Source organism: Coffea eugenioides, chromosome 8 (genome assembly GCF_003713205.1).
Source record: "Coffea eugenioides isolate CCC68of chromosome 8, Ceug_1.0, whole genome shotgun sequence".
NCBI classification, from domain to species: Eukaryota; Viridiplantae; Streptophyta; class Magnoliopsida; order Gentianales; family Rubiaceae; genus Coffea; species Coffea eugenioides.
This window is the reverse complement of record NC_040042.1, coordinates 11,908,744-11,932,842: the sequence shown is the minus strand read 5'-3', so window position 1 is coordinate 11,932,842 and position 24,099 is coordinate 11,908,744. Positions and strand designations below refer to the sequence as shown.

Genomic DNA, 24,099 nt, shown 5'->3' with positions numbered 1-24,099 from the left:
GAAATTTTGTGGAGGTGAATTTGATAGATTTTGCAAAAATGAAGGAATTGTTCGGCATCACACCGTCAGGATAACGCCTCAACAAAATGGTGTGGCCGAACGTATAAATAGAACGCTTTTGGAAGGAGCACGATGTATGATCTCCAATGCAGGGTTGACAAATGACTTTTGGGCAGAGGCGATCAATATGACCTGTTATATTGTCAACCATTCTCCTTCTGCATCTCTTGATTTCAAAACTACTGAGAAAGCTTGGTCAGGAACTCTTGCTGATTACTCCAATTAAAAATTTTTTGGCGTCCAGCATACATGCACGTGAATGATGGAAAATTGGAGTCTAGGGCTAAAAAGTGCATTTTTCTTGGGTATGCTTCTAGGGTGAAAGGATACAGATTATGGTGTCCTGATTCCAAATCTCCAAAATTTGTGATCAGTAGAGATGTTACTTTTGATGAATTGTCTATGTTATCTTCCAAGAAGGAGTTTTCTAGTTCTTGTACTACTGATAGTACACAGAAGCAGGTGGACCTTGATATTGGCAGTTCGGGTCCTTCTCAGACTAAATCTTCTATTCAACAAATGCCAGTAGATGCACCTGAATCTACTGTTGAAGATAGTTCAGAAGAAGAAGAGTATTCCATAGCCAGAGATAGAGCAAGAAGAGACATTCGACCACCACAAAGATATGCAAATTTAGTTGCATATGCTTTGTTTGTTGCAGAAGAAACTGATGCAGTTGGTGAGCCTTCCACCTATTCAGAAGCAGTTTCTTGTGATGATTCTGCAAAGTGGTTGATTGCGATGAATGAAGAAATTGAATCTCTTTATCAGAATGAAACTTGGATTCTTGTAAAACCGCCGTCAGCTAAGAAAATTGTTGGATGCAAGTGGGTCTTTAAGAAAAAGGAAGGTATTTCAGGGGTTGAAAATGCAAGGTATAAAGCACGATTAGTTGCAAAGGGCTATGGTCAGGTACAAGGTGTTGATTTTATTGAAGTTTTTTTACCTGTTGTTAAACATAGCTCTATTCGTGTTTCGCTTGCTTTAGTTGCCATGTATAATTTGGAGTTAGAGCAGCTTGATGTTAAGACAGCTTTCTTGCATGGCGAACTAGAAGAACAAATTTATATGAAGCAACCCCAGTGTTTTGAAATTGAAGGTAAGGAAGACCATGTTTGCTTATTGAAGAAATCCTTATATGGATTGAAACAGTCTCTAAGACAATGGTATAAAAGGTTTGATTCCTTTATGTTGGGTCATAGTTATTCAAGAAACATGTATGATAGTTGTGTTTATTTCCGAAAGTTAGATGATGATTCTTTCATTTATCTGCTGCTTTATGTTGATGAATGCTCTTTGCTGCCAAGAATTTGTCAGAAATTCACACTTTGAAACTGCAGTTAAATAGTGAATTTGAAATGAAAGATTTGGGAGCAGCTAAGAAAATTCTTGGCATGGATATCAATCGAGATCGAGAAGTAGGGAAGTTGTTCTTGACCCAGAAAAATTACCTTGAGAAAGTCTTGGAGCGTTTTGGCATGAAAGATGCTAAACCAGTATCTACTCCTCTTGCTAGCGATTTTCGACTATCGGCTGCTCAATCACCACAATTAGATGAAGAGGAAGATTATATGGCACGGGTTCCTTATTCCAATGCAGTCGGCAGTGTTATGTATGCAATGGTTTGTACTCGTCCAAATATCTCACATGCAGTCAGTGTTGTTAGTAGATATATGTCTTGCCCTGGTAAAGCACATTAGCAGGCTGTGAAGTGAATTCTCAGATACTTGCGAGATACTTCAAATGCATGTTTGGAGTTTGGAAGAAATAATAACACTTTGGTTGATTTTGTAGACTCAAACTACGTTGGGGATCTTGACAGGAGAAGATTACTTTCAGACTATGTATTTTACATTGGCGATTGTGCTGTCAGTTGGAAAGCTACTCTACAACCTGTTGTAACTTTGTCTACTACTGAAGCAGAATATATGGCTGTGACCGAGGCAATCAAAGAAGCCTTGTGGTTGAGGAGTTTATTTAGCGAGATTAGTCTACATCAAGGTGTTACTGATATTCACTGTGATAGTCAAAGTGCCATACACTTGACTAAAGATTAGATGTGTCATGAGAGGACGAAACATATTGATGTGAAATATCATTTCATTCGGGATATCATTACTGAGGGAAATGTCCTTATTCAGAAAATCAATATTAAGGACAATCCAGCCGATATGTTTACAAAACATCTTCCACTTTACAAGTTCAAGCAGTGCTTGGATTTGGTTGGTATTCGTTGTTGGTGATTTAGGCTCATTGGGGCTTATGTGGAGAAGGTGGAGCAGTTTTACTATTATTGATGGTGGGACTCAAAATTATGCCAAGGTGAAGATTTGTTGAGCCGCAAGATTTGACCTTGTGTGGCAAAAATTCTTCGTCCCACATCAGATGCTGCGTAAGGAAGTTTTCTTCCTTTCATCCCACATCGAAGCCAGTAGCAGGAAGGCTCCTTTGGAGAGCCTATAAATAGAAGGTCCTATGAAGATTTGAATTGCACCACTCAAAAGAGCATTATATGGGCTATTAGTTTCTTGGGTCATCTAGCCCATTTAGTCAAATATTTTAGGCTCTCTTGTTTTGAATTTAGGAATATTTCCTAAACCTTTAGTAAGTGCCATTTTGGCCTAAGAATCACTTTCCTACGGTTTCCTAAACCTTTAGTAAGTGCCATTTTGGCCTAAGAATCACTTTCCTACGGTTTTTGTATTTCTTTTTCATAGTAGAAATATTGCTCCTCTCTCGCCCGTGGACGTAGGTCAATTTGATCAAACCACGTAAATCTTCTGTGTCTTTTATTTGCTTTATTATTTGTCTTTATTGGGTTGCCACAACCCTTTTATATGGTCGATTTTACCGCCTAATTATTATATGACTGGTGTCTACCGCCTAATCATTATATGGTCGGTTATACCGTCTATTTTGTTCTAATTTTAGTTTGTTTATCCTGGGCCAGTCCTAACAATATTCATTCAAAATACAAGCGTATCTTCTAATGACATTCCTAGTGCCTCTTGCGCTCAGTCTTGATGCAAGCTTGAAAGCGTGAGTCTCAAGCACGTTTTCAGCTTCATAAGCTAGATCTCTGCATTGTGAAAGCCATTCTTTAACAACTGCAGCCTCTTGTTGCTTTTCATCATTATCTTTTAACACAGACCGCATAATCTTTGCTCTGAATGAAGCTGCTCAGCTTCTTCTGTCAACCCACTTAAGAATGTCCTTTTTCAACTGACAATTTGCCGATGGTTTCGATAAGAAATGATACAATAGGCTCGGCCATTTGTGATTGTTGAAACAAGGATGAAAATGAAAGAGAATTAGACATAATTAGCGTCGCGCGAGGTGCGAGGTTCTCCGCATATTGCATGACGTTGCCCGTTGAAATACGGTGTTGTTGTGATTACAAATATGTAAAAGTAGTATAAAATAAAGTAGTTAAAAGCTAAGATTCGAAATAGCTCAGTTTGTACGCACCAAAAACCATCTTTTCTAGCTCGCAAATCAAATCCTAATGAAAACTGAGATTTTTTTTCCTTTCTTACCTTTAAAGTTTGTACACACCAGAAACCAAATTTAATCACAACAATGCATTTAAATTAGCTTGCAAGCAGCCAAACCCTTCGCACATGGTAATCTAAAGGATGATAATACAATCATAGCTTGCACAACCAAAGTGTAAAACTCTCGCACCATACATGCAATGATTTAAGACCTATATAATGACACTCCATCATCCCAAATGTATATATCATTATGGCACGAATCGAGCCACAATTATAACTACTTTCACAAAGTAAGGATACTGCCCCAAAGAATTTAGTGGCAATAAAATTTCTTGTTTCGCTATTTTTAGGACTTTTTATGGAAAAATGTATAGTTAAATGTTAACTCAGAGATTAAGAATTATAAAAGTCAAGAACCCTGTCATGTGTTTACTACTTTTCACCAATAGTGTGTTTACAACTGTATATAAAGTCAAGTTTTATTCATAGGCAAATGAAATAAATAAGAAATTGGAACATGGAAAGTCAGGAAACCATGACAACTTCAATAGATAGGAAGATATTATCGTTCAAGATCTAAGTAATCTGTGACAATTGCACTAAAAATATATACAAAATTTAAAGTAAGAAGAGTAAAGTAATATATATATATATATAGAGAGAGAGAGAGATGGAAAAGTGCAAGTATGTTTAATGGGTAAGTAATAGATGTAACGCAATATATTATATACTTGATCATTATAGATCCCGCCAAGTTTTTGAATTGGAACTTGAGCCATGTCATAATACAGCTGCCGAAAGAGGTGGATCAAGGCAAGAGACCACAAAGCTAGCTACATTTGTTGTGGATAATTACTCCATGCTGGGTAGAAATGGAATCCAAGGGTAGGATGGTCAGCAAAAAGACACCAACTAATTGTAGCCAAAAATACGTGCAACCCATCACCGTAAAATGCGTGCGAAATGACCAAGAAAACCCACACACTAATGGTGTTGACAGGGGATGAAAATCACTATGCATTGCTAGGATTCGCACTTTTCTATTGTTAAGATTAGGTACACTGATTCTATTCTTTGCTTTGAGTTTGAGCAATCCCAAATGCGATCAACTTTATTCATTTCTTGCTTCTTAAAATTATGAACTAAGTATCGAATTTATTCTTAGTTGTTTGTTACAGGTTGTGCATAACTTCTAACGGGTGCTTTCCTGTTCTGTGCTGATAATAAACTTTGCAGTGATGTCACGTTGGCCTAATAGGGGAAATGAGAAAAAACAACAAGCATCTTTTGATTCTTTGCCCACCAAAGTCAGTTAAATGTTTAATTCCAGATTTATATTTCACTCACGCCACTGCTTTGTCATTTTGAAAAATAGTAGATTGAAGGGCTACTTCTTTCTTTATTTTCATGCTAGCTATTCCTCTTCATTTGGAAATTGAACCTCTCATTTCATCATGTGTTAGTCTCTTCCTCCGCTGTGGACTTCTGCTTTATATGATAATAGATTCTGTTCCTGAATTGTGTTCCCTGATATAATCCAGATCCCCCTTCCCTACTCTAGTCCATGAAAATTTCGCATGCTCAAGTTTCACATGAAGCAAGTAATCAAGTTCATTGAAGATCCGAAATTGTTTAAACTTAATTCATGTTGTCTCTTTGTTTAGTTAATTTTCAGCATTGTTAGTTGATAAATTAGAGTTAGTTTAAGAGTTAGTTGAGTCGTTAAGTTAAGAAAATAAAGCCAGGTCATGTTGACCAATGACAAGGCTGAATTAGGATTTTAAGAAAGTAGTAATTTGTTTCCAAATTTGAGTAGATTTCTTAAGACTTATAAAGGCTATAAATAGGGCCTTATACCAACGTTATTTTGATAGATTAATACGATTGAAAATTTTCAGCAAACACGCGTATGTTTCGCAACTCTCTTGTCTAAGAGACCTTCAATTGAATACTTTTAGAATTATTCTTGAGTGTTTTTCGACTTATCAACCAATAAACCATAATTGATTGTCACGTGATCTATCAAAAATATTGGTTCACTATCTTGTTAAGTTGTGAGTTGAGATTAAATTCAAGATTTGCAATTTCGTGGGTTAGAAAGGCCAAGAGTTTCCGCAACTCCAACTTAGTTATTCATCTAGATCAGGGGCTTTGCGGGATACAAGTTCTTCCAATTGCGGTTGGATTCATATCATTCCCTGATTCCTTTTCTCCACGCATATGCCCAGTGGTCTAAAAATTCAAAATCAGGCCCCTAATATGCATCAACAAACCTTTTGTTATCATCCTGGTCATAATGTTTCAAGTATTTATCTACCTTCTCTTGGATTTTTCCAAGAGAGCGGTCCAGTATACCGTGAGAGAGGCAGAGATGAATATGGATGGAGATGTGTACTGCTTTTTGCTGTATTTCTTGCCAGCCCTTCATGGCATGTTTTCTGAAGGATACTTAAGAGTAGTAGCTGTATTGTTATTTCTCGTGTATAAGTTACCAATCTTAATCACATTGATTCTTGGTACCTCATTTGAACTTTTTGAGTAGTACTCCCAACAAAATGTATTTTCTGGACTCCTTTCTAATACCTTTGGATGCAAATAATTCTGACAGCACCATCTTTCATGCATGTTTAGTAACAAAAGAAATTCAACAATATTCCTTTACTTGAAGTTTTTTATGGAAGTATGCTTCAAATATTTTTGATTTTATCGAGTTCATCTCATTTCTTGTTCTTTCCTTGAATTAATCATATAAAAAACTAGTAGAAGTTAGAAATATATTTTGTTAATGTGGCTTGGAATTTGACTGAAAATTGTGAAGAAAGATTTATGCTGGATCATGATAAACAGATCACAATTATCAACTCTCCATGAAAGCTGCCTAATAAACTTTCCTGCCAGAAAAATAATTGCTAAGAAAGTTGACAATGAGCTCTATGCTATGGATTTCATCTTCTCATGTTTAGGAGTAGCTGTTTAGCAACTTAAAAAAAAAAAGAAAGAAAAATCTTGTCCGACTAGAAATATATTGTACCATATAAACTGATAGTAAATGTTTTCCATTTCGATCCCTCTATTTTAATTACATAATAAATAGGAGAACCAAAGGAATTCATGGCACATGTATATAACCTCTAAGTTTGTTGAACAAAATCTTACACTGGCATTAACTGAAAGACTAATCCCAACAGAAAAAATTTATGAAATTAAAGTATTCAATTAAATGAAAAAAAAGATTAAAAGAAAGCAAATTTGGTCTTTAGTAGGTGCTAATTTATTCTTGATTATAAGATGTTTCCTTATACTATATAAAATGAGTTGTGGTCAAAAGAGGTTTTCAATTTCAATCGCATGGATAGGGGCTTTCTGGAAATGTGGAATGTTATGTAATTTTTTTAAACTTTTTGGTACAACTGAGGACGGCATGTATTTGGGTATGTTGACTAAAATGCCCTTATTTTGATACATTTAAAGCTTTGATTTATGGAGACAACTGGGTATTTATGGAATGTGTAATTACTTTGCTACAACTCATGTAAGTTTATACGTTGGTGTAATTGCTAAAATGGTATTATAGATACATTTAATTGAAGTGTGACTTTTAAAACAAAGATAACTGTTTGAGGATATTCGTTTGTCTGAAACAACTTATGTCTAATCACTTGCGCAACTCCCAACAATGTTAAAGCTCAGGTAGGAAACAACCCATTTCTCTGCCATTTACATCTCAATTTAACAGCCATAAATGTGGGTATGTTAATGAATTAATGTTTGAGCATCGGTTATGGTTGTTCCAATGCCTCCTCTTTCACATTCTTCAGTTTCTCCCCTTTCGGCTTCCGGGATTGGATTATTTTTTTTTGTTGCCTTTTTACTCAGCATTCAAGCATGGTCTTCAGTTGCAGCTATTCGTGGTGGTTCAGCTTGTGGTGAGTTTTGAACCTTAATTTTGTTGTTTATATGGGTGGTTCTTCTGGTGTGTAGCAGCAGTGTTAGCTCATATCCTTAAATTTGAGATTGTGGTTGTTCGTAAATCTGCAAAATCTTTGTAGGTGTCTTAATTTTGTTCCTTTCAGGTTATAAAGGCACCATACCGCCGCTACAAAGTCTCAAATTGCCTATAGTACAAACATTTGAATGCACCAAACCTAATCTCAAAATCCACCGAACTTAAACATTTAATCTACTGTATTACTATTTGTTTTTGTTTGATCACATCTACTTTCTTTTGTTTCTTCATACTTGATTCTTCTGACCTTTAGGACTTCATAAGTATGATGCGCGGACAAATACTCATGCTATATACTGATGTTGAACACGTTTTACATAAAGCATCAGATTCTAGCTTCTTTAGAGTTGGACAATAAATTCCAAACTTGTTTTGTCATATTTGATGACTGTTTCTTTGCAAAATATACTATTATTTGTTCAATGAAAAATCTTTTTCAACTACAGTCACCAAACACCCGCGCAGTGTGCGGGCACTCACCCCTTAGTATCTAACCTAAATTTGTTGCCTTTGTTGCATTCTAGTCATCCAAACCTTTTTTCTTTTAAGCAAATTATTTAAAAACAATTTGGTGCTACCAAAAGTCTTTTTTTTTCTATAAATAAATCTGAATTGAATGTGGAGGCTATCAAAACCATAGTTATTAAACCCAACCCGTCTTCTAGTTGAACTTGTTGGCCTAGTGACCTAAGCATCAGGCTAAGTTGCATCTCTAGTTGATCAAACAAGGAGTTGATCCGATTAAATCTGGTCAAATCCATTTGACCCGCTGGCTCATTTGAGAACTAGTTCGGTTTTCAAATTGACCTTTTTTTAATAGAATTAGAATAACTTTTAGTGTATAATTTTTGTTATATTAGCAGGTTTAGATCAGACCATATAATATGAATTTAAATTTGAAATTTAAATCATGCACATGTGACATTCATCCAAAAATGTTAATATAAAAAAATCACTATACTGTTAGTGTATAAAAAATTAATGCATACAATTATCGAGTCTTTATTTTTGAAACAAAATGTATATATATTTTTGGTAAGACTTGTACATTGGATCTTCATTAAATGTGCATAAAACTTTGCCACTTGCTTACTTTTTATTTGATAACTGAATAATTTTTAAATAAACTTGTTTACTTTTTATTATAGATTAATCCTTTTAATTTTCAAAATGACAATATTTGAGTAGTTGGAAAATTATTTTATTTTTAAATAAAAAATAAAATAAAATAATGATGCTATATCTTTAAAACCAAGTGACACATTTTTATTTTATATTTGACTATATTATTTTTTTATGTAAAAGTATAATAAAATGAAATTAAATCTTGTATTAATATTTATATGTTCATTATATATCTTTCTAAGTGGTATCTAACAGCACTTTATTAGATATTTTATGTATATTAAAATTATTATTTTATATTTATAGGTATTAAATTAATGTCCACAGGTAGACCCAACCAGTGACGTCGTTGACCTTATCTCTGTGCCACGTTCCTTGTCGCCCGAGTTTATTAACCACGGTCAAATTTGTATTCACTTCTCTGGGCTTCAGCCAGGCCGATCTCTCGGCCAATTCTTGGACTAGAAGGCTATAACTTTTTAGCCTTGACTCTGCCTCACGAGGTCAGAATATAAGCCAATTATTTGATCTTACACCAACCGCAAATTTGAGAAACAGCCAGCCAACATCATTTTCTGTTTCTCCTTTTCAGCTCAAGCCATTGCTTCTTCATTTTGGGAACAGTCAATTGACTTAGGGGCTACTGCTTTGGGTATTTTCCTGCCAACTGTTCCTCTTCCTTTGAAAATTCAACCTCTCATGTCTTCATATGTTAAAACTGTTCCCCTGCTATGGACTTGCTGCCTAATATAATGATCAAAATCTAGACTATAATTGCTCCAATATACACTTTTGTTCCTGCATGGTGTACCCTGTTTTCTCTCCTCCAGGCATAAGCTCAGTTGCCTATAAAAGCCCAGAAATCAAGCTCCTAATATGTATCACCAAACAAGATTCACCAAACTTCCCTTGATATATTGCAAAAAACCAATCTGCGTGACTTGATCAAGCCCCTGATCTGCAACCCTTTCCATGTTAGCTTTTATGCTCTGACATTAGTAATTATTACTAATAGTTTCTATAAACCTCATTCACCCGTCCTTGGCTAGCTTCTGAGAGAATTTCATGCAATTAGCTAATAGTATGGCATAGCTCCTCATGGTTTAGGCTCAGGTTAATAGAAACGAGACATCTGATAGATGTTAGACAGAACTATTCTGTCCAGTCGTCAACTTTGTCTCCCCTCAGAACTTATCAGGAAGCTTGAAAAGTTCTTTGCAACATTTTTTTTTATGATAATCCTATTGAAATTCCATATAACGGATCAAGTTTTCTTCCTAAATTTGTGCACAAATTGGTCAAACAACCTCACATTCAAGAATCTTCCTTGTGGAAAAAGTCTGCCAATTTTGCAAATCTTCTGTGCCTTGAAAAGTGACATATATTGCAAGCAAGCTTCCTTCCAGTTCTCTTACCAGATACAATTATCGGCGGAAGCAGCAGAAATTGATGTTAATTGTTTGGAAACATACTGAGCCTCTGTAGTTTTCCAAACATTTTGAAATTGTAAGCAGGGCATCACCCTGCCATTTGGAGACAAGAAGAACAATGGAACACCATATTAGCATCCAATAGTAATACAACTCCAAAGATGCATAAAACTGAAAATAAATAGCAAAACCACAATAGTACACTTTTTATAACAACTTTACTGCCCAAAAAACTTAAATCCAACCAGAAAAAAAGAAGTTATCAAACAACTCAGACTCTGGCTCGTGCTGTATTGTAATATGTACTTCTAGAAAAAAAGTCAGGATTGTAGTTCAGTATAATAGTTAACTATATCATTATTTCTCAGCCTTTTATGCCACAAGACAAACACCATCTGCTTGTGTATCATCACCAGACCTGCTCTTCCTTCAGTGATAACCAAGTGGTGCTGGAGCCTTCTTCAGTTCATGTCCTTGATAATGAATGTCCTGCGTCAAAATCCAATTCAAAATCAAGCCTCAAGAAAAGGCCTAACACTGCCCTGCAGGCAACAAAATCTGAAGAGCATGACTATGACGGATCATGAAATAACACAATTCTGAGTGCCCTTACCGATGCAAAGTGGTTAACATCGCGGTGATGAGCCTCATCAGCCCTGACAACCATAACAACATCGCGCAAAGTCGAATCAGGAGGCATGCGCCAGTAATCAATAGCAATAGCAGGAGCAGGAACATTTTCAATGGTGCCCTTATCCAATTCCTTGAGGAATTCAGTATAGGAATGAATTGCTTCCTCTTCCAAGTACCCCACGATGCGATGAGCCAATTTGGGTGAGAGAATGTATGTTAAAAAGTATGCGTTGAAGAAAACTCCCTGGACCGTGAAAACGAGTGCACGTTCGTACCATCTTGGTTTTGAAACCTCCATGAAGGTCATGAGGTGCATCCTTTCATTCTCGGCTTCTTCAAGTAAAGCCTTGATCCAGCCTCCACTATGTTCAAATCGCCTCAATGACTTGCAGTGAAGCAGCATCCCTCCAACCATGCCGGGGACTGCTGCCACAGTTTCCAACATCATTGCTCGACATCCATACCTCCTCTGTTTCAATTTGCAACAAGTTAGGTCCAACTCTGAGATTATTGCAGGTCCCTGCTGCCTGATGTCTTGATCCTTTTTTTTTTCCTTTTTTTTCCCTTTTATCCTTTTCAATTTCTTTGTTTGTTTTATGGTAGACCATCAAGAAACAATCAAGCAATTACATCCATCAAGAATTTGCACGTAATTGTTACCACTGCAACTCTGAACTATCAATTGTATGCCATTTGACTTGGACAATTGCAACTGATTAACATGCCATCAATTCAAAATTCTGGTTTTTGAAGATCCAATCGCCCAACAATTATGACACTTTATGACACACACACACTCTTTATGTATTTCCTCATTTTTTTTCTATGTTGTGAAAGATATACAAAAAGTCCCTTAGAAAAATATATGAGAATAACGAAATATATTTCCTTTTTCTTCTAATATTTTTTTTTTCTTAGTTCAATAAGGGAATTAGATCTAGATTAGCAATTGAGATTTACAAATTTCTTGGAACAGTTAAGAGAAAAATAAGAAAATCAAGCTAAAAAAATTAAAAAATTTATCAGAAAATACCTGAAAGAATAAATCGGTGGGCCACCTAAGGGTCTTGACGGTCCAAAGTGCAAACTTGTCCAAGAATGTCACTGGCACATGTTTTTTCTCCAGATCTATTGTCAGGTCTGCCTTGTAGGTCTCCCAGGGCTTCATACAAATATTATTTTCAATCAAAAATCAAAATAAATCCAACATAAAAAACCCAAAGAACAAAAATATAAAAAAAAAGTCAAATTCATCCCTTGTTAACATTTTTTTTTTGGCTCATACATACCCTAAAGCAATTCCAGCTCCACTCAGAACCATCTTCTTTGGTAACTTTAGGCGGCTCAACACCCCAATAACTCACAACCTCCTTATTCCCATTTCCACCGTCACCCGCCGCGGCCGTGGCACCACCAGCTGCACCACTTTTCACCGCCTTCACCTCCTCCTCATCCTCCACCTTCTTATCACCCAAAGCCAACGTGCTCGCCTGGCGTGAACCAATTCCTCCATACCCAAACCACGCCACCATCACGTTCTCCGACGGCTTAGCTGGATTGCCATGCAAGAAACCCGTGGCTCCACATGCAAAAAGTTTCCCCAAGCTGGTGTCGTGCGGACCCATGGCTGCACCGGAAAAATAACGCGGCCCCATGTGGCCGATCACCGACCGGGCAACCCTTGTTGCACCACGGCTCATCATCTTTCTTTCAAGAGAGAAAGAAGAACAAGATTTCTTGATGTTTTTAAGGTTTACGAGATCTTTGGAAAGAAATTTTTGAGGCGTAGAATTTTCTTGTTTTTTCCCCCCTTGTGTGATGAAGGGGGATTTTATAGTATGGTTTTATGGGTCACGTGCATGAGTTGGTTTATGGTAATTTGTATGGCGGTGGAAAATGGTATTATTATTTTGTTGCTATTATTGTTTTCTTTTTCTCCTTTTTGTCTGTGGAAAATGACCATATATTTAATTGTCTACCCTCTTTGACTATAGTCTAGAGATGCAACAAAGGACTAAATTGCCTAGAAGGTTTTGAGGATTAACATATGTATATCATCACAAAGAGGGTTTGGTAAAGGTCAAAATGGTCTTTTAATTTATGATGACCAAAACTTCTAAAACTTCTCTCTAGAAATGTATCATAATATGAGATCAATTTTGACTTTGGATACTAGTAAAATCTGTCCCCTAAAAAGGAGAAAAAAAAGAAGAAAATAATAAAATAATAATAAAAAAAAGAAATCTCGTGAAACTCTCCGTGTATCTAGTGTTGTCTAACAGATGTACATTGGACACTTGAGAGTCCTCTCGTGTTGAATTTTTTTGAAAATATAAAACTAGATTTGGAAAAGCTTATGTACGCGTTTTTATAATCAAATGATAAATTATACGGAAATTAGGGTGTATTAATGAGTTGACATGAATTGGGGCACTCATTAAAAAGTTTCTACTTTGAATTTGAACAAAAAAATATATTTGCGTGAGAATATAACCTAGTTGAAATGCAAAGTAAATCAAAGTAAATAAAATCAATATCATGGACCTTTTTTTTTAATGCATTTGGAATTTGGACCAAAGAAAGAGTAAATATCTTAAACATAGAAGGTGGGCTTTTTTTGTTATCATCTTAATCCGTAACTTAATTTGACTAGAATATTCAAAAAAGATAAGCTGGGGAGTATTTAGGAATATTCCGAAGTTTCTAGGAGAGCAAGAAATATTTCTTTAATAATAAAAGCTCAAAAGAATGCCGGATTGAGTTTTTCTTGGGGAGCAAGTTGCGGAAGGTTGCGTGAGGCCCAAGAGTTGGTTCGAAGCGTTGAACCTGTCATAATTCTTTAACAGAAAGAAAAAAAGGAAAATAATGAAAACAACCTGTAATTATCCAACTAGGCAATATTAATTACTAATTAAGCAAATAAGCAAGTAACGTGTCTGAGCCTGCAACTACTGGGTCACAAGGGCCTATGTGCTAAGTGATGGCTCAAAATATACCACATCCTCTAGGGAATATTTTAAAAAATATGATATTTGAAATATATATATATATATAAATATATATATCTTGAAAAATGTCCAATACAGATCCTTATTTATTTATTGTGTTTGTGCTTTCAAACTAATTTTTTCTCTTTTTTTTATTTTTAAGATTAAAGTAATGGGATATAAAATGTTCGATGTATTCAATTAGGCATCTTCGTCCTCCGTTAGATTTATGTTTCTTTGGTCAAATTTAACTTTATGCTAATTTTTTTTTATCAATTTTTAAGATTAAAGTAAGGGGATATAAAATGATCGGTGTATTCAAATTAGGTTTCTTCATCCTCCGTCGGATTTATGTTTCTTTGGTCAAATTTAACTTTATGTTGAAATTTATTGAAATTATCACATAGTGGTGTTTATTTATGTTGTTTTTCTGGCTTGAAGGGAGATACCTTGTAATCACAAGAAATTTATGTCGATCCAACTGGACTAGACTAGCAAGTGCAAGTCTAGTAATTGGTCTCTCACCAATCTAGTATTATCAATTAGACAAAGAAGTATCCAACTAGGAGGATTGAAAATGAATCAATCTATTTGATACTCGAATCAAATCGATCTTGATTTGGTAAGAGTTCGTTCGAAATTGGATCGTCAATTAGTCAAGTTATATTTGAAAAGCATTTTATGTTCAATAGCATTTAAATTCGATAAAAAGTTTGGTCAAATTCAGTTCAACAAATAAATAAGTCAAATTTGAACAAAATTTAAATTTATTAAATTAATCAAATATGTTTAAACACTATGGTATTTGGCTTAATTAGCCTCATTTGTAGCCCTACCAACTTGAGAGATGAGACTTCAAGTTTTACAAGAAAGAAAGAGAAAGGGGAGAGTTTGAGAGTTGAAACATGGATCGCAATGTTGTCATATTTGACTAAATTAGGTCTTAGGTTTTTCACGAGGAATTGTTGATTTACTTTCAAGTATCAAAACTATTTTGGGCAAATACGATAAAATTTCTCTATCTAGTATTTATTGCATTAAATGGAGTTTTCCATTTTCTCTGATCAGACATATGAAGAACCAAGTAGACGAATTTAAGAATTCTTATTATACATTCAAAGAAAATTCTTTCAATAGGTTAGAGTTTAGGTGTAATTAACCCAAAAAAAAGTTTGCCCTCTGGCCGAACTATTGGCCACTCAATTTATTAACAATCTAATCCGCGACTATTTATTGCTCAATCAATATTTTGAGAAAGAAATAAGTGAATCTAAGTTTACATACTTTCATCCCAATATCTCAGCTCAATACTCTTGAATTTATGGAATTCAATAATTCCATGTACTCAATTTTTATGTTCTTCTTTAGAGTGTTAAAGTTTAAGGAGATTCTAAATCTTGTAAAGAGAAAGGGACAAAGAGGACTTGAGAGTAGAATTAGAAAAGTTATCATCATCCAATTATCCAATTGCAGTTGCTATCAATACTGAGTTGCATTTTTTTAAGACAATGCACCTTTGCTTAGAAACATTTCAAACAAAATTTTGGATTGTTGCTCTTTTTATAATTTTTTTGAGTTTTTTGAAAATATTTCTTAAACACAATTTTTAACTATCTTTTTATATTATATCCATCACATCTTAAGAAAGTGTTAAGAGTTTACTTCTAAAAAATACAATCCAAACGTTATGTACCCCACTTTGTAGAAGGGTTATAAGTCAAATATACATGACAAGTAGGAAAATTTCTGTCCAGAAGGCATGCATTGTGCACCTCACCAGTAGAACAGCTAAAACCAAATACGCAATAGGCAACGAGGCATTACAGGATAACTAACAGGACAGCAACGTTTACTTGAATATCAATCATCATTATCAGACACCTAGACTAGGGCACTCATTCTTGATGAACAGTGTAACACCGTCTAAATAAATTGTAACTCCTTTTTAATTATTTGCATAATCTTACAATATAATTATGATATAATATTTTGTTACGATTCGTGTGGGTGTCATACATAATAATTGCATGTCTTTTACGAAATTTTATAAGTAGTTCACATAGACTTACAAATTGTTCAAAGAGTGTTATATTATTTGCGAACAGCTGTAATGAGAATTGTTCCTGCCCTACTCCCCATACTGCTGCACTACATAACAAGTGTAAAATCTTAACCTTACATTCGACTGTAAAGGTGCTTCTTCCACTTTACTACAGGAAAACAACAGAAATAGCCCTCACATTTGAACTTGTACCCTTTAATTCCTTACTTTTAAAACAACAAGAATGTATCTCTTATATTTTAATTTTGTCTATTTTTAATTCCTCACTTTTAAAATGACGACCTTAGTCCCTTCCCTTTACATACACAAAAATATACCATTTTCATCCCAAAAATGAATTTTGATAAAATTTTCACTTGAAATAACAAAAACCAATATGCCAAAATATTGTTATTGTATGTGTAAAATCATGAAAAAAATCACAAAAACTAGCACTATTACCATTTGAAGCTAATTGCAGTAGGAATTGCCTTAGTTTAAGTGCAACATTTAGACAAAAACTTCAAAATATTTAAAAACAAAAGAAAATAGGTTAGAAAACTCTTGAAAATCACTCAAAATTTGTTATTGTGAAGAAATTTTCTTGTTGTGCCTTGAAAACACCTCAAATAAATTTTAAATACTAAATTAAATATTTTACCTTTGCTTAGTTTAAAGGGTTATTTCAGAAACCTCCGCTGAGGTTTCTAACTATTTCACTAGCCTCTCTCCAGGTTTCAAAAATTACACTAACCTCCCTTGAGATTAATTATCTTGTAACATTTAACTCCATTCAATATTTTTAAAGTAATATTAGGAGAGAGAAAATAATATGATTTCATCATTGCTCTCATCTACTACATTATTTAATTAATTTAATATCAACCCACACATTAAAGGAAAACACTAAAATTTGTTGTTCATCATTAGGGATTGTGACAGCCCCACCTCACCCTAAGGCGAATCAAAGGGTTCGGCGGACCGCTTGCCCAACTCTCGCCAGGACTCACTCACTCATAGCTCAAGAAAAAAAAAATAACAACGCACATCCTTAGAAAATAAATAACACACCCATTTCAACTTAATATATATACTTTGATGCTCAAATCCAGATACAAAGTTTCTACACACCAAAATACTTCAAAGTGTTTACAATATGAGTACAATCAACCCTAGTCGGGTACTAGTGTGAGTACAATTCCAAAAGTCAAAATAACTAGACTACGCTAGCCTGTACGTCTCACGCCTCGCTCGTACCCCCTGTAAGGAAAACAAATGACGTGGAATGAGTTAAAAGTCCAGTGAGGTTCCAAATAGCAAGTTAACTCTTATTTAAAAGTGCAAGTATCATGTAACAAAGTAATAAGCATGAAAAGTTCATAAAAGTGAGCAATAATACTTCAAGTAGCAAATCTCAAAGTGAGCGAGTGTAAAAGTTTTCAAAAGAAACAATAATCCAATAAACAATAATCACTCCAAAGTATAAGGATACGGATGGCTCTCAGGAGCCAAATTCCCATTGCATCACCAGAGCTTGATCAAGTAATAGTTGACACTCCGTCAACCTTCAAGTAAGTAACCAATCCAGTAGAGCACCACTTACACTACTCTCCGTCCACCATTCACACCCCCTACTGGGCCCAAAATCCTCAATAAATATTGGTGGTAATACTCGAGTATACCGATTAGTCGAGGAGATAACATTCCACTCGACATTACTAACTACCCATGGTTCGTTATCTAATCGACCAAGCCCTTGCCGGCTCGACTCGATTAACTAGCCAGTGGGGTTTGGGGTCCCCAAAAGTCGATGAGGTAACACTCCAATCGACTGAATTAAAATAAAAGTATGGAGACGGGAATGAGAGGCACCTCCCACTCGGATAAAGTGTGGTACATACTACCGCTCCACACTTACAAATCAAGTACAAGTATATCAAGTTAATTGCAACAATAAATAAGTAGATATCATATTAGGGCAAGTGTGATAAAGTACACCCTTGCCCGATCAACAAATCTCGTATTATGTATTTTCATGGATCAAGTATCAAAACAAGTGTCAAGTTCAACCAAATATTTGGAAGCACTCACCAAAAGTCTAGTGCCTCTCAAAAACACGTTCAGGTCCAACTCTTTGGTTGGAGTCCAAATCTGCGATAAAATATCATTTACGAATGTAAAATTTTCTAGAGTTCGAAACATAGGAGTTTCGCTTCAAGAAAATCAAGTAAATGCAACTCGTTTGAATAGTATTCAAGATACTTATCAAATTCTAAGAAATTCATGCTCGCTCTTAAGACTTTGAAACTTGGAAACAATTATACTTTGAAATACCATTTAGGTCGACAAAATGGAGAAAAATATATCTATTAGTCATAAATTTCATTTTTCCAAGGGTACAAGGTCGGCCAAGTTCTAACTTATATACCTCAATAAGAGAAGGTGCAATATCCTAGATGGTTCAAGTGGTATTCGCTCTCAAACCTTACTCAAGTCGCAAGCATATCTACCTAATTCTCGAGCGTAAATTTGGGCAGCACGCCCTTTGTATTTACCTATTTTCCAGCCATTTATGGCTTCATTCTTTTCCTCAATCAAACCCAAAGTTACACACAACATAATCTCATTTCATTAGCCGTCCAATAGGCTCAAGGTCATACAAGTACAAAATCAAGCTAAGAACATGTGCGGAAATAAAGTTTAAGTTAGGAAACAAAAGGCAGATTTGACGTTGTTTTGCGTAACAGACGCAACCGGAGCTACGCTTATTGGATTAGGGTGAAATTTATACCATTTAGAAGCTACGGCAGAGAGCTACAACTTTGATGAGACCACTCAGTCCAGTTCGTAGTGTAGCTAGGTCAAAATTTCAAATTACAGAACTTGAATCTCACACTCAGGCTACTTAACCGCACTATATGTAAATGACAATAACTCAGGCTACCGAAGTCCAATAAAGGTGATTCTAGGGGCGTTGGAAAGTTAAGACATAACACTACAACTTTCATGTTTTGGCCAAATGCTAAATCAGTACGGATCATGGTGAACAGACACGGTTAGTGTTGCGAAATATCAAAATTGTCCATTGGACTAAACCTATGAGAGTCAGGGGTATTTCGGTCTTTTCACAGGCTACGTTGCTCCGATTGAGCTGAAATTTTTTAGAAAACTATAAAACATCATTCTCTACAACTTTCATGTGTTTGAGCTAAGGCTGGTTCGGTATCTAACATACTCAAACAGAAACGGGCAGAACTGAACCATAAGAAACCAATATTCTGGAAATTTGCTCCATTCAAGGTATAACTCTCATTTTAAGCTTGAAACCAGCACTACAACCTCATATACAAGCTTATATACATCATATACCATCCATACAGCAAGTATAAGAAGAAAATCATTCAAACGCAAAGCTGAAATTTTACACTACAAAGCTGGAATTGACCAAATCTACTACTAAACCATGAGATCTACCCAACAAACCATAACTTTCACTTGTAAACCATTAAGTAGTACAACCATGAACTAATACCTTCCTTACCTAGTATTGGAGAAGCACAACAGCCTCTAGGAAGCTTGAACCACCAAAACTCTCCACTCCAAGATGGCAATCCACCTTCCTAAGCAACTTCCATAGATTATTTAGTGAATCTATCGGTTAGTTTGCAAGATTGAGCAAGAAATCAAGATGGAATGAAGTGTTTCTTTCTCTCCTTTTCTCTCCTCACTCTCACAGCCAAATGTACAGAAATGAAGAAGAAATGCAGCCCAAGGAAAGATAAGAAAGCAAGAAAAAGGTTTGGTCAAAGTTTAACACATGTCACAATTTGATTGGTGGTCAAAATTTTCTTTTCTCTCTCTTGTTTTTTGTCCAACTTTTCGGCTGCTTTATCAGATATTTTGGGGCTGATTTGACTCAATTAATAGCAAGGGTATTAAGGTAATAAAGTGGTGTTCACGTGGTGCACTCACTCGGTAACAAACGGTGCACGTCGGTTCTACCCGTTTTTCCTTAACTCGCACGTACTAGGATTTTTACTTATAATTCACTAACTTATTATTCTCACTTCTAATCTCATATTATTTCTCATCTAAAACTCACTCTTAATTACTAAATTTAGTACACAAACCTCCACACTTAATCACATTACCAAAATACGTGAAAACTCTAATTTACCCGAATTATAAAACTAAGGGTAAAACTCTTAATTCTATTCTTTATTCTAACCCTTGAGGATGTAAATAAGTAGTATAGCTATAATAAGGTAATGTATTTCAAATAAAAGGGAATTTTAAGAAAAATGTGATGAATTTTACAATTCCATAGAATAAAATTAGGGTTTTGAGTCAAATATGAGGGATTTAAACACAACCTGTTAGTCACAAGTAAACTAGGGTTTTAAAGTACAAGTAGGGTTTCTAGTCTTTAAAATAAAACAATGTTTTAAAACAAAAATAAAATAAAGAAACCGTAATATCCTCTTTGAGACTAAACAAAAGCATTATCCTAAAAGTCGGGGTATCACAGGGATCAAATCATGTATAATATTAAAAAATAGTATATTAATTTATAATTTTCACTTGATACAAGAACCAAATTACTTCTTTCAGTTATATGTCATTGTTAAACATGATCAACAACAAATAATTAAAAAATTTGCAACCAAATATTACACAGAACAAACTTTAACATCATAACTATTCTTGTCAGCATATTAAGGTTAGTTATTGAGATTTTATGTTATTAATCGCTCTTTGTAATATTTTGGTTACAATTTTTTTTGATTATTTGTTGTTAATCATGTTTGACAATGGGTTTGTAATTGAAAAGAGTAATTTAGATTTTACATTAAGTGAAATATATAGAATGATATACTATTTTTGTTTCCATATGTCATTTATTCCTTGATGATAAACAACAAATTTTAGTGTTTTCTTTAATATTTGGGTTGATATTAGATTAATTAAACAATTTAGTAGATGAGGGGCAATGGTGGAATCATATCATCTTCTCTCTCCTAATATCATTTTTTAATTATTGGTTAGACCTAGATATTATAAGATAATAAACTTCAAGGGAGGTTAGTGTAGTTTTTAAAACCTGAAGGGTAGCTAGTGAAATAGTCATAAACCTAAGGGGAGCTTTTTGAAATTATCCCTAGTTTACACTTGATCTTAAGAACTTTCAATTCTTAAAATAATAATCTGGAATTCGTAGAACAAATTTAGGTATCTCCATAATATATTTTTTTTTGAACTTAGGTTCAATATAGGTCAAAATTAGAATTGTAGATGCAAATATAACTTAAATAGAATGGGGATGAAAATGGTGCATTTCACATATGTGAAGAATCAAATTATTCCATTTTTTAAAAAATGTACCATTTTAAAACTGAGAGATAAAAAATTATAAAGGCTTGAACATTGTAGAGAAGTTATTGGGTTATACACATTAAAAGTTTCATATGCAAGATTAAAAAATATTCATGTAGAGGCTTGAACGATAAGTTTTTAAAATTTATAATTTAATTTGTGAAACAAATTAAACCTAAAAAATTTATTATGTAAATGAGAGTAATTCTTCTAAAACAAGAGTAGTATTAGAAAATAGAAACTAAATTCTTTTGAAAATTGATAGGCATTTTCTACAGGAACTGGAACACCTAATTTGTTTATATATAATCTCATACTCATAATTTAATCTTGAAAGACATAGTACCAATTCAAATTATGTGAGATTTTAGTAAAAACCTAGAGAGAGAAAGTGGAGAAAATTCGGCCTAAGAAAGAGAGCAAAAATCCTCTCTCTCTCTGTCTCTCTCTCTCTCTCTATTCTATTTGGTAAAACTATATAGGTTCTCACAAATTAAGGTCTTCTTCTTCTATTCTTCTATCAACTTGTGCATGGTGAGAACTTGGTACAAGGTTAACACTTCACTAGTTTAAGCAAATCTAGCAAGAGAAGTTTCTTACATAGAGGCTTGTATGGATGACTATTAGAAGTTGGATTCATGGATAATTTTAAGTAGATAGCTTGTACTTCACACATCATCTGTTGCAAATTAAGATCTCCGGCCTTTAAATGTAATCTTCTTAACTACTTCTAATCATGTAGAATTTAATCAAAGTAAATTTATTTGAAGGAACCAAAATTTTTAGATTGTGTATATTTGCTTGATTTCTTGCAATATGATGATTATTCGTTATAAATACCATACTTATCTACTTTATATGCATATTTTTGTGTACCGGCATGCATAACTAGTCTACAATGTTACATGATTGCATGGATGTGTTAATAAAGATGCGTCTGTAAATGAATAAATACATGGAAAATAAGTCTCAGTGGTCCTTGAACTTTTAGTCCTCCAACAATTAGAAGTAAACTTTTGATCCCCGATCTATCAAAAATGCAAAATATTGGTCATTCCATCAATTCCATCAGTTAAGAATGACAGAAAACAACCTCACATGTGATGCACGACGAATTAGCAGGGGCATTCTCGTTTGCCCATGAGATTCTGCTGAAAATTCCAACGAGGAGAACGAGAAGAAGAACCGGAATCATCACCACCATCATCGAACTAAGAAGATGATTGTCATCCATAGAAGATGTGCACCATTTACCTAGACCACATAGATTTGAAACTCAAGGTGAGGTAGCTTTCCAGGTGCACTCATGTATTCCACTGAGATTGCCTAGATAAATGGTCGATTTCGGTTAGGTTACTTGCCCACTCAATAGATCTTTGTTGCTGTGGCCACCAATCTCAACAGATGCGCTCTTGTCGCTACCACTGGAGATCCACCTCTAGCCCCGCTCCAGCACAATGCTTCCTTAATTACCAGTTGACTTTCTTTATTTCCTTTTTACTTTTTTTGGGAAATTTTAAACCTCTATTTCTTAGACATCATCCACACATGGAAAGACAAGGTAGTTTTAGATCTGTAACTAATTGTTACTGATATGACTTAGTACTAGGCCCATCTTTTTCCTTTTTCTCCCTATTCAAAATATCTTCATTTTTCTGGTTTTTCTTCTTCACTATAATTTTTAGGCAAAAAAGTTCCGGTGCCAACCATTAGTGACCCCATTATAGAGGAATCATTCAAAGGGATTATTGAAGAAAAAGAGGAACCAAAAACCTTTAATGAAACCATTAGCCAAGACACGTGTGAAGGAATTGCACAAGGAATAGATGAAGCGAAATCCGTCAGTTCACCTAATAGTTGTTGTATGTCTAATGGAATTGACAATGATATGATGAAAGCAAGACCTTGGTTCTTCATAAAATTTCAGTCTATTTCACTTCTGCTGGTACTCATGATTGCTTGTATATCAATCTAGGGCATTGATTCTCCTTTGATGGAGTCATCATCCATCAATCTCTAACATCTTGAAATCCTTAAAGCTTCCTGAACCATCACAACTTCTTGTTTTGGCAAAAGCCAATTAAAATAGGCTTGGTGAGAGATTGAAGCAGCTTTCATTTGACTCAATTTTCCATTTTTTTTTACGGCAACGATAACATATCTACAACCTAATCTATCCTAATCTAGAGGGAGGGAAACCTAAAGAGGTTGTATATAATAAGAGATTTTGATTTCCCATCTGTCCCTGTTGATTAAAAATATTGGCAGAGTAGATGATATTCATGAGTCTAACTGATCTGCAAAGTGACGTGTTGGTTTCTAGCTTTTAGGGTGGACTAAAATGCCCTTCATATTTCCTCATGCATCACACGTAATAATGGTTTCCATCACTCATAATTGTTGAATTTGATAGAAAGACCAATAATTTACACTTTTGATTAGAGCTGTTAAACGAACCGAGCTGTTCGGTAGCTCAGTTCATTTCGTCTCGTTCGTGTTCGCAAAAGGCTCATTCGAAACCTTAAACAAACTGAGTTGGAACAAACTTTTTTGTTCGATTAATAATCGAGCGAACACGAGCATGTTTGCGAGTTTTAATGAACGTTCGCGAATATGGACATAATTATCATTTGACAAATTTACACTTTTGATTAGAGCTGTTAAACGAACCGAGCTGCTCGGTAGCTCAGTTCGTTTCGACTCGTTCGTATTCGCGAAAGACTCGTTTGAAACCTTAAACAAACCGAGTTGGAACAAACTTTTTTGTTCGATTAATAATCGAGCGAACACGAGCATGTTCACGAGTTTTAATGAACGTTCGCGAACATGGACATAATTATCATTTGACAAATTTTAGGGTTAATTTTATGGCTGGATTTTATATTTGGAGGACAAATTGCTTTGTTTTATTTGTTGTTTTTATGTTAATGTTAGTTATATAGTTAAT

General features: G+C 34.6%; 1 protein-coding gene across 2 annotated transcripts; it reads right to left on the bottom strand.

Moving 5' to 3' along the window:
• Nucleotides 1-9,806: 9,806 nt before the first annotated feature.
• On the bottom strand, nucleotides 9,807-12,531 carry LOC113780987 (ubiquinol oxidase 2, mitochondrial-like). Of its 2 annotated transcripts, XM_027326800.1 has the most exons (5): nucleotides 12,041-12,531; nucleotides 11,785-11,913; nucleotides 10,732-11,220; nucleotides 10,537-10,607; nucleotides 9,807-10,211 (listed from the first exon to the last, which is right to left on the bottom strand). In XM_027326800.1, exons 1-4 carry the CDS (start codon nucleotides 12,452-12,454, stop codon nucleotides 10,548-10,550), a joined length of 1,092 nt encoding a protein of 363 aa, XP_027182601.1. In that variant the 5' UTR covers nucleotides 12,455-12,531; the 3' UTR covers nucleotides 9,807-10,211; nucleotides 10,537-10,547. The 2 variants fall into 2 exon arrangements, with proteins under 2 accessions (XP_027182601.1, XP_027182600.1); XM_027326799.1 differs by lacking the exon at nucleotides 9,807-10,211 and having other exon boundaries at nucleotides 10,306-10,607.
• Nucleotides 12,532-24,099: the final 11,568 nt, after the last annotated feature.

Excerpts from the sequence above, each read along its gene's own strand:
- LOC113780987 (XM_027326800.1), bottom strand. The coding sequence starts at position 12,454 with ATGATGAGCCGTGGTGCAACAAGGGTTGCCCGGTCGGTGATCGGCCAC. Across the intron at positions 11,914-12,040 it reads GGAGCTGGAATTGCTTTAGG|CCCTGGGAGACCTACAAGGC; the intron begins GTATGTATGAGC and ends ATTTGTATGAAG. Across the intron at positions 11,221-11,784 it reads CCACCGATTTATTCTTTCAG|AGGAGGTATGGATGTCGAGC; the intron begins GTATTTTCTGAT and ends AAATTGAAACAG.